Source organism: Pelodiscus sinensis, chromosome 1 (genome assembly GCF_052426305.1).
Source record: "Pelodiscus sinensis isolate ZL-2025 chromosome 1, ASM5242630v1, whole genome shotgun sequence".
NCBI lineage: Eukaryota > Metazoa > Chordata > Testudines > Trionychidae > Pelodiscus > Pelodiscus sinensis.
In genome coordinates this window covers 4,464,790-4,476,255 of record NC_143052.1, presented here as the reverse complement: position 1 = coordinate 4,476,255, position 11,466 = coordinate 4,464,790, and the positions used below count along the sequence as shown (strand labels likewise).

Genomic DNA, 11,466 nt, shown 5'->3' with positions numbered 1-11,466 from the left:
CATCCATGTTTTGATTGTTTTTTATTTGGACCTCAAGTGTGTAGTCGGCCCCCGAACTGCTGTTTGATAGTTAATGCGGCCCTCGGGCTGAAAAGTTTGGAGACCCCTGTAATAAACCATCTTGTTAGTCTTTAAAGTGCTACATAGTCCTGTATTTTGTTTTAGCTACACCAGACTAACACGGCTACATTTCTATCACTATAGGACTGGAAGGGACCTCGAGAGTCATCGAATCCAGTCCCCTGCCCCCATGGAAGGACCAAATACTGTCTAGACCATCCCTGAGACACATTTATCTAGCCTGCTCTTAAATATCTCCAGAGATGGGGATTCCACAACCTCCCTGGGCAATTTATTCCAGCGTTTAACCACCCTGACAGTTAGGAACGTTTTCCTAATGTCCAACCTGAACCTCCCTTGCTGCAGTTTAAGCCCATTGCTTCTTGTTCTATCCTCAGAGGCCAAGATGAACAAGTTTTCTCCCTCCTCCTTATGACACCCTTTTAGATACCTGAACATGGCTATCATGTCCCCCCTCAGTCTTCTCTTTTCTAAACTAAACAACCCCAATTCTTTCAGCCTTCTCTCATAGGCCATGTTTTCTAGACCTTTAATCATTCTTGTTGCCCTTCTCCAATTTCTCCACATCTTTCTTGAAATGCGGTGCCCAGAACTGGACACAATACTCCGAGGCCTAACCAGCGCAGAGTAGAGCGGAAGAGTGACTTCTCGTGTCTTGCTCACAACACACCTGTTAATGCATCCCAGAATCATGTTTGCTTTTTTTGCAACAGCATCACACTGCTGACTCTTATTCAACTTGTGGTCCACTATGACCCCTAGATCCCTTTCTGCCGTACTCCTTCCTAGACGGTCTCTTCCCATTCTGTATGTGTGAAACATTGTTCCTTCCTAAGTGGAGCACTTTGCATTTGTCTTTCTTAAACTTCATCCTGTTTACCTCAGACCATTTCTCCAATTTGTCTAGGTCATTTTGAATTATGACCCTATCCTGCAGATTAGTCGCAACCCCTCCCAGCTTGGTATCATCTGCAAACTTACTAAGCGTACTTTCTATACCAATATCTAAATTGTTGATGAAGATATTGAAGACAGCCGGTCCCAAAACAGACCCTTGCAGACCCACTTGTTATGCCCTTCCAGCAGGATTGTGAACCATTAATAACTACTCTCTGAGTATGGTTATCCAGCCAGATAGTGCAGCCCTGTTCTCCAGACCAATACACCTCTCAGCCATCACAAAACAGAAGGGTTTATTGAGCTTTGAACACAGCAAAGGGCCTGTAGGCCTGGCACCTCACAGCCCCTCATGTCTGAGTCTCCCCTGCAGCCTGGTAGGCTCCGCCTCCTCTGCTCTCTGTCCAGAACAGACACACCGTCTTCCAACAGAGCCTCCACTATCCCCCAACAGCCTTTCCCCATCCATTGTCCTCTCTCCAGTTGAAAGGGTTGCCTAGGCCCCTCCCTCCTCCTCTGTCCAATGTTCTCCCCTCGCTGGAACAAGCTGGGCTGACACTGAGGTCTCCCCTCTGCAGCCCGTTGTCTGTCGTCTGGACGGAACTGGTTGTGTCCTCTGAGTGGGGTCTGCCAGTCACCAGACTCTGGGGCTCCAGTTTTGGGCTGTTCTCTGCAACAAACTCACTCCCTCTCCCCTTGCAGTATTAAACCAGTAACATCCCAGGGTGCTGAATGGCCCCCTCTATATGAAGCCCCCCTTTCAACCTCCAAATACAGCCAATATCTCACTCCTCATCTCTGTGGCCGAGTGATAACACAAGACACATTCACAGCCACAGTGAATGTAAACAGTTTTATTGAGACAGAGTTACATGTCTGACATACATTATAAAAATCTGTTTACACACTACAAAAAAAATTAGAGGATTAGCATTCATAGGAACAGACACCTTGGGGTGTGCAATCTGTTTTTCACCAGCTTTATGTTTGCTTTGATACCATACAGTAGAAGTGGCAACACGCTGAGATTAAATGGACGTGCTCTGTAGAGCACTGAATGTGGCCAAGCCTCTCCTGATGCTGACCATATGGATTAGGTTTTACTTTACTGGTGAAAGCATTTTAGTGTTTATAAAGTATCTGCACCGGTCACTAATGCTGACACTTCCGCGCCACAGCTCTGTCAATGCATCAACTGGGACTCTGAACCACACCAGCCCTTTTCAAAGCCCTGAGCCTCACCCGCAAGAACATCCAACCATGTCAAGACCACATGGAGGTTTGTGATGGGACAAAAGGTGGCCAGGAGGAAATGGAATTCATTTTAAACGTGAGATGCAAAAGCAGTATGGGTCACCATAAATGGGAGGCAAAGGCCTTCAGCCAGTGAGCCCTATCACTGCTGCATTACCCGGCCTTCATCCCCGCCAGATTCCTTTGCTATGTGTAAGTTTTGTTTATTAGAATATGATTCTTCCTGGCTTTTTACCAAACCACAAAGCACATCCAAGGGTGAGAACATCCATTCTTCAGGGCTGAACACCAAAGGAAGGTATGCCATACAAATCTCATATACAGTCTTGATTATGATTTGATTCATTGTCTCAAGTTATATCAAAAGTGTTATTTGTAGAAAGTTACATGAAATAATAGGAATACATATATTTAATGTTTCAAGCCTTTAACCCTTGAAACAAACCGATTTAAACAAAAGAGGCTCATGTTTATTACTGTTAAGGGGCCAGAAGAGGCTGGCATTAGTGTTTACAGGGCAATACAGTGAAGAAAATGACCTATGTTTGCAAACACAGTGATTGCGTTTAGATTAATTTCAACCCCCCAAACATGAGAAATACAAGGGACCAGCCAAGTGCAAATGGAAACTCCAAGGAAGAGTCCCCAATGTTAAGATAGAGAAGACATCTCTTATCACGCCCCCCTTTGGCTCTCTAACAGCAGATCTCCCTGGTTAAAGAAAAAAGCATCAGGAAATACCTCAGGATACAACAAAGTAAGTGGTTTGCCTTCTGAGGTAAGAAAATCCCTGGTAAAACAGGCAGCACATGGTTAAAAATCCGCAAGAAGGTAAGAACACTGCTGCAAAGGTTTCTACTAATACTGCTGCTTAACCCCTGCGCAGGAGCGGGATGCACAAGGGTTAATTTCAATTCTCTGGTTTGCTGTAGCCTTGCTGCTGGGCGAGTTACCCTCTTTTGGCGCATTTCACCTTGAGGCTCCCAAACAGACAACCCAGAAATGGTTCATTTTTGTTTGAAGAGGTAAAGGCACTTCAATGATGTGGGATTTGCAGAAGTCTAATGGGCTTACTGAAGAAGGTAACCCCTCCCATTTCCATCCCTCAAGCCCATGGAGCAAGCTGCACTCACCCACTTTCTCCTTCCCAACTTCGGGTTGCTCCCTTTTCCTGGCTGACTTCCCTGTATAACATAGAGAGTCATATCATCTCAGAGCCTTGCCTCATCCAGTAGGGTCACATGGCTTTGATTAACTAGGTGTCGGGGAGCCAGATGGATTCAGGAGAGAGTCATGCACAAGTAATTCGCATTTACAAAGACCCTGGGGGCAAACACAAAGCTCAGGTTGAGGATGTCAGCAGCCCCACGTCACGTTTCTGGATGGAACGTGCCAGATCACACTTGCTGCATGACTTCCAATTACTGGAGCTCCAAGAACAGCAAAGGAATGCTCTGCAGGAGGGCAAGGCCGAGCGTATCTTGCTGCTGCCTTAAACCGCTGTGTCTATTTGCAGGGGGTTTGCAAAGCCAATTTCTATAGCGTCAACAGCAGGGATGGTGGGAAGGCAGTCTGCAGTTACGCAACCCCCACACTCTATGGTGCAGCCCCCAGCATGCCATGGTCTTGGCTAGCAGGGACAAGATACAGCATTGCATCTGGGGAGAATCAATTCAATACTGAAGATGGCTGCACCATGCTCAGCTGTGGCAGCCTGTGCGTTGCCCTGAGGCTCTGAGCAAGCTGCCACTGTGGCCCCCCGGCGGAATTCGCATGCCCCAGTCTAAACAAACATTATATAAACTTTGTTCCTTGGCCTTCTTGTTCTCTGGCTTGTAAAAAATTCGGTAGCTTCAGCTATGCAACATTAAAGGGGGACGGGGCAGGCACTGAGGATCTAGCATTGCTCTGCAGCTAACTTTTCAGGATCTGCGTTCTTCATTTCACACGGAACCCAAATACAAAAATAAACAGAACTTGTTAGACGTAAATCAAAACCCCACAAGTGTTATAATTACAGAGTCACTTTGCAGAACACCATGTCCCTGACCCTTTGGGAAAGGGAAAGAGGACAGGATAGGATTTTTCACCTCACAGCCTGAAATAACAGTCTCAGTAGCGAAAACGTTTCTCATGTTAAATCCAGAAACTGTAAAAAATAAATTACTTTTAAGAAACAGGTTTCTCTGTACAGGTCTTAAAATTCATCGTGTCGTACTAAGGCTTCACCGAAGTCTGTGGCTTGGCTACCCACGAACAGGTCATACTTGTCAACAATCTCCTCCTTGGTGAGTTTGCCATCCTAAAATTTAAAAAAATAAATTAAGGTTCATCAACTTTATTATGCTAGTAGCTAAAGAGCAGCGAAACATCCAGTCCCCACTGAGCTAGCTGCTGGACACACACTAAGGATGTTAAATATCGAGTAATTTACTAGTCGAATTTCTATCGACTACTCAATAGGCACGTCCACATTCCTCCTTTGAAATGCACAAGAGCCCCCACTGGGGCTCTAGTAGATTTCAAAGCGGAAGCATCCTCATGGAGCCTGGGGTCAGCGGGGGACTCAGAGTCCCCTGCTAACCCCGGGCTCCATGCTGCACTGCCACTTTGAAATGCCACGCGCAGCCGGGGGTCAGCTGGGGACTCCCCAGCTGATCCCCTCTATGGCATTTCCCCAGCTGATCTCCAGCTCCGCGCAGCATTTCCCCAGAACCTGGGATCAGCTGAGGACTCCCCAGCTGACCCCGGGCTCTGTGCAAATGCTGCACTGGAACCTGGGATCAGCTGGGGATTTCCCCAGCTGACCCCCGGTTCCTGCAGCATTTCCCCAATGGCACTGCCACTTTGAAGTACCCCCTCTTCCCTCCACTTTTCTGCCTCTGATAGAGGCAGCAGGGGGTGAGGAGGGGAGGAATTGACTAGTCGACTCAACTATCTGATAAGCATTTATAAGACTAGTCCTTAACACACACAGCGGGGGGACTGTCCTAGCCCCTACACACACTAGACAGAGACAGGGTGGGGGCAGGGTAGACTACACAAGCAGAGTGAACAATGTAAAATGTGTTGGTGGTAAATGTCATGGCTGTGTTGTGTGTTATGGGGGATTGGGGTAGGGTTTCTTTATGAGGGGATCAGCTAAATGGGAAGGAAAGGAAAAGGACAAAAGAGGGGAAAATGTGAAGAAAGAAGATGGGGGTGGGAGAGGGTTGGATCAAACAATCAGTGCAGGGCAGAAAGTCCTGTCAGCTGTAGAGAGTTCTCAAAATGGCTGAAGGGCCCAGTTTTCCTAGTCTGCTCCTACCAGCTGGAGTCTGGCTGAATCCTCTCTGCAGTATTCCCCACGGTCACATGGCAGGGAGCGGACACCAATAGGGCCCCAATTTCCCGCACAATTCCGAGAGCTCAGATTCACATAGCAGCCATGACATATTCCTATCCTCTTGGTCACATGGAGACAACCGTAGAGACCATTACAGGTTTTCATCCTTGGTATTTTGGGGAGGAAGGGCCCATCCCTATCCATTATGGCAGAGATATGGGTTCCTCCCCAGGCCAGAAGGAAACTTAATCACATTACTCAGTGAGGAGAGCACTTACCAACCTTTTTAAACCATCAGTGCTAGCTTCAGGAAAGAAGAGCTCCACAGCTATTAAGTTTCCTGAGGTAGGCCCCAAAATGACTACTGATGGAGCATCAGTGGTGATGCTCCCAGTAACGCCGGCTTCTTGCCATGAGTATAAAGAGATCCTCACAGACAATTCTGCAGTGGCTTTGGAAGCCTCCATCCTGCACAGAACAAGATACTGACGGGGACCAAGCTCTTCTCACCTTGTTCTGATCAGACTCATAGACAAGGTGTCGCGCCTCTGCCTCAGCATGGTCGTAGTCCGAAGGGAGTATCCAATCTTTCGTCTCCTCCTTGTCCATCTTCCCATCTCGATTCTTGTCTCTAAACTCCACAAACTGCTCCCGCTCGGTCTTCACCCACTCTGGCTCATCAGCATCCCCGTCATGACTGTACATATCCCCTGAACAAGAGCACAAGACAGATGCTGATGCAGGAACGTCCCTTCTTTGTTCCACTTAGGACTATGTAAGCCAAGTGTAAAGCAAGGTGGCTACATCGAAGTCAAAGGGAGAAACTGCAGCAGTCATCCTCATCTTCAATACAGATACAGCACCAACGGAAAGTGCTGAGCCCAGCATGCAGTACTACATCCCTTTTGCTGCAGGGTGCACCCTCTATTTTACATAGGAGAGGGGCCACAGATCTAAGGGGCTGCAGATTTTCCACCCACGGGTTAACATCAGAGTGGCCACAGTTTGGATCTCATTACTTTAGCGAGATTAGGCCAGACATTTAGGTTTAAAAAGGTTACTTTAAATATGCTTCGAGAAATGTTTAGATGGTCTATACTGGCATATATTTTAGAGTCAGACACATTTAACACCACACTTGTCCAATGCCAAAGCTTTCCATTTAAAGAAGTAAGAGCTAAAATAACAGCTGCTCTGCTACTACTGCCAAGAGAAGCAGCAGTGCTGTTCTGCAATTGGCAAGGCTCATCCTACATTAAGAGTAGTCGATAGATTTAGAGCAGATGTTTCCCTTTACCTAGGGTTCTGTGATCATATTGGCATTCTGTCCAGTTATTCCCAAGCAAATTATACGCATCATTTTATGTATGCAGTTAACTTGGAGTTATCCAGTAAAGACTGACAAGACCAAAAAAAAAATAAAACTCCATTTCAAAGTTAAGGAGGAAAGAGACCCATGAGAAGAACTCCAGAGAGTAGGTAAGAAAGAAAAGATTGAAGAACAGGGCTGTTTTGGCACAAATACTATTCACAAGAGACTGCAATATCATTTGGGAGTATCTTTTTACAAAGATGAAAAGACCCAAAGAGAAAAAACAGGCAATGGAGCAAGTTGCTTACCTATGTATTCTTCCAAATCAATGAAGCCATCTCTGTTCTTGTCAATATCTTCCATTGTTTCCTATTTAAAAAAAGAACTAGTTTAGCCTCAAAGTTCATGGACAAAAGAGGTCTTTTTATGGCCCTGTACCACTCAGAGAGGAAGGAAATGTATTTACTAGTACAGGCTGGACCTCCCTGTTCTGGCAGATTTAGGACCAGAGTGATCCCGAATTAAGGAGTTTGTTGGATCAGGGAAGTCAAGGTTGCTCTCTTGGCTGTGGGGGGGTCCCTGGAGCCTGAGCTCCCTGCCTGCTGCTGGCCCCATGCTGGGGCTCCCGGGGTCAGCCTCCTTGGGCAGCTGCTGACCTGCTGCAGGGTACCCAGGGCCGGGGATTCCCCCCTGCACCTGCTAGGCCTGCTGCCACCGGGATTCCCAGCTCCCTTGCTGCTGCCAGTGTTCACAGCTGCAGCTGGGGATTCCTTCCAGCTGCTGATGAGGTTTCCCGGGGTTGGACTCCCCACGCACCGCAGGACTCCGGGCTGGCTTGTGTTCCTTACCTCCAGGGCTCTCTGGTCCAGCAACATCCACGGTCCTTCCAGACCACAGAAGTTGCCAGACCAGAGAGTCCTGGATTTGGGGGGTTCAACCTGTTGTTGAGTTATCCCCTGTATTATTAGACTAAGAGAACTCAATCACTGCACCTATTTAGCTTAAGCAGAAGGTTAAGAGGTAACTTGATCAGTCTATTCTATAAGTACCTACACGAGGAACAAATATTTAATAAAGAGCTTTCCAATCTAGCAGACAAAAGTCTAACACATTACCATGGTTGGAAGCTGAAACTACAAAAATTCAGATAGTAAATAAGGTATACAGGCAGTCCCCGGGTTACGTACAAGATAGGGACTGTAGGTTTGTTCTTAAGTTGAATCTGTATGTAAGTCGGAACTGGCGTCCAGATTCAGCCGCTGCTGAAACTGATCAGTTTCAACAGCGGCTGAATCTGGAGGCCAGTTCTGACTTACATACAGATTCAACTTAAGAACCCCAGGCATCCCCAAGTCAGCTGCTGCTGAAACTGATCAGCAGCTGATTCCAGGAAGCCCGGGGCAGGGGCTTCCTGTAGTCAGCCACTGGTCAGTTTCAGCAGCGGCTGACTTGGGGACACCTGGGGCAGAGCAGCTGGGGTGCTGCTGGGTTGGTCCAGTGGCGCCCAGAGCGGCGCTACGGGACCAACCGGCAGCGCCCCAGCTGCTGTACCACAGGCGTCAGGAGCAAAGCCGCGGAGAACGGGGGCAGCGGGACAGCCCAGACGCGCCGTGGCTATCCTGCTGCCCTCGGGCTCTGTGGCTTTGCTCTGCTTTGCTCCCCGTCCCCCTGGTCTGCAGACCAGGGGGATGGGGAGCAAAGTGGCGGAACACGCGGACAGCCCAGACCCGTCTGGGCTGTCAGCTGGCCGCGTGCTCCGCGGCTTTGCTCTGCTCTGCTCCCCGTCCCCCTGGTCTGCTGTCCGCGTGTTCCGCCACTTTGCTTCCTCTCTCTGGTCTGCTGGAGACCAGGGAGAGGGAGGGCCCCGTTCGTAACTGCGGATCCGACATAAGTCGGATCCGCGTAACTCGGGGACTGCCTGTATATTTCTAATGAGATCATCAACAATTGGAATAATTGACCGAGAGTCATAGTGGATTCTCTATCACAATTTTAAAACCAAGACTGTTTTTTTAGAGATTTTTTTTTAGGGATTTTAGAAAATACCCTATTTTGGAATTACTTTGGCACAGTTCTGTGGCTTTGTTATGGGGGTCAGCCTAAATGATCACAATGGCTATATTTCGATACTAGTCAAGGTTCAGTTTTTCTAACTGTAACAGAGGTACAATTTGATTTGGGGTTAGATTTGCCTACTGAAGCAAGAGAAAGTGATTTGCTGAGACAGATTACGTTCAGTTTAACGCCTTCTCAACTCTGTGCTGCCAAGCACACAAATACTACTTTTTTGCCAAAGGAAAAAATCCCCACCAGGAATTATACAGCATCAAACACTAAACTTAAGGGAATGCTATTTAAGTACCTACTATATTTCTAGAAGGATTAACTGAGAAATCTTTACTTCAAAAAGCAACAACCGCAACATGGAAAAACCTCCAAAGTAGGCACCAGATGCAGATGTGTAGAGAGAGTCTACTCTGGTGCCCAGCACAAGAGGACAGATTGAGAAAGGAGTTTAAATGTGCCCTGAAAGTGGAACAGAAGTCCATCTCCTACAGCAGTGGTTCCCAACCTTTTTATATCGTGGACTGGCAAACTTGTTCAAAAACTTTTGGTGGACCTGCACTGAAATTATTTGCATATTCATGATGGTAATTAATTTTAAGCTGCTGCATGCTATTTTACATTGCATCTGTATGCACACAACACGTCATTGCGTGGCTGGGAAGATCAAAATCAGACATTGTTAAACAGATGGCATGCTTTGCAGAATAGCTCTGGTTTTCACTAATTTTTTGAGAGAGGCAAAGGGGTTCAGCAGGTAGGGCAGGAGAAGGGGGGCTGTGGCCAAGAGGAATCATAGAACTGGAAGAGACCTCAGAAGGTCATCAAGTCCAGCCCCCTGCTCTAGGCAGGACCAATCCCAACTAAATCAACCCAGACAGGGCTTTGTCAAGCTGAGACTTAAACACAGGGATGGAGGCTCCACTACTTCCCTAGGTTACCCATTCCAGTGCTTCACCACCCTCCTAGTGAAATAGATTTTCCTAATATCCAACATGGACCTCTCCCACCACAACTTGAGACCATTGCTTCTTGTTCTACCATCTGTCACTAAACAGAGGGAATGAAAAGGGGGACCCAGCCAGGGAGAGGCGGGGCTGAAAGCGGCGGAGCGCTGATGCTGGCTCGGAGGGCTTCTCCTGCCTTGTCCTCTTACCCCACCCCAGCCGCCTGAGTAGTGGTGGCCCCTGCTCAGCCCCAACTGTCCTGCCAGGGCTCTCGAAGCAAGCTCCGGCTCCGGAGCAGCCCTGCTCCACCATGCAGCCCTGCCATCCAGGCTATGTGGCTGCCACAGAGCTAGAACTGGGGCCATAGTGAGGCTGCCCTGGAAGGGACAAGGGCAGCCTCAGCGTGGCCCCGCTCCAGTCATACCATATGGCTGGGGGCATAGCCTGGCAGAGTGCCACAGTCCATGGGTGGTTGGGAACCACTGTCCTACAGCAATGGGTGCTGTATGCTACCACTGGTGAAGAGAAGAGGAGCTACTCAGCATTTTAGTGACCAGAAGCATCTTTTCTTCTCTTAGCTCTTGCGAAGCCCAACAATGCTTTTCCCTGATGACTTCTTAGAGCACTCATCAAGTTTGCAACTCTACCCATCACAGGACTGGTTGCTGCCTTGCCTGGAACTGCTGCCTACAGGGAGGAGGGCCCAGAAAAGGTTTTTATAAACATTTGGAATAGTGTATAAAAACAACAAAACTTTAGCATAAAAAAATGAAACCTTGCAAAAAGCTGTGCCCACTAGTAAGTAAACCTAATACTTGACACTGCTTCATCCAACTGCCTGCTCCTGTGAGAACACTGGTTACTGGGAGGTCCTAGATTGTTACTAGTTTGAGATAACAAGTATAAAAACTCTTTATTTTACTTCCTCCCTAACCCCTTAAGGCCTCAGGTTATCTCAATCTGCCTTCTAAATGGCACCAACCTGTACTACTATATCTTTCATATAGTCATATTCTTCTGGATGTAGAAAGGCAGTGAATTCTTCCTTGGTAGCAATCAAGTCTCCATCCTTGTCAGCCATTTTAAACCTTCGTTCATCCCTCACCATCATCTGCTTGTAGTTGAACCCATCATCAGGGTCTGGGTCATCTGGGCAGAAAAAGATAAGTTATACCCATTTTAGACTCCAAAGCTCATTCATGAAACAATTGCACCACTGTTGCATGTCAAATGTTCCTTCTGCTCTTGACTAGGGACTTCACAAGGCTTGTGTCAGAAAAGCCCAAGCATTGTATATCCAAGGGTTACAGTGAAAACTCATTAGGGCTCAGATTTTGCATGAAATGGAAAAGATCTCCATTGATTCTACATTTTAACAGAGGGGCATCCTGAAGATGGCTTCTCAGAGGAGGCCACTTTGATCAGGATAAACATTGCATTCTGATAGCTCATGGGCTGTGTGCTCTGTGTTAAAGGTGAGAGATTTTTCCTACTCCTGGAGTTGAACATGTAATGGGATAATACTTCCCCACTGAAATGCAGCAACACTGCTGACAGCCTAAATCTAGATACTGAGATGTTCCTCC

The 11,466-nt window shown here is 47.4% G+C and overlaps 1 protein-coding gene across 3 annotated transcripts in view; it reads right to left on the bottom strand.

Annotated features, from left to right (window-relative positions):
* Window positions 1-1,817: 1,817 nt before the first annotated feature.
* The window catches only part of CALU (calumenin), a 34,039-nt gene continuing 24,390 nt past the window's right edge, over window positions 1,818-11,466 (bottom strand). For 2 of the 3 annotated variants that reach the window (XM_075924869.2, XM_075924878.2), the window contains exons 4-7: window positions 10,863-11,029; window positions 7,178-7,238; window positions 6,068-6,267; window positions 1,818-4,534 (exon numbers count right to left, since the gene is read on the bottom strand). In XM_075924869.2, coding sequence (XP_075780984.2) covers window positions 4,430-4,534; window positions 6,068-6,267; window positions 7,178-7,238; window positions 10,863-11,029 — 533 coding nt within the window. In that variant the 3' untranslated portion in view covers window positions 1,818-4,429. The remainder of the gene's footprint in view (window positions 4,535-6,067; window positions 6,268-7,177; window positions 7,239-10,862; window positions 11,030-11,466) is intronic. The other variant, XM_075924887.2, reaches the window with a different exon arrangement.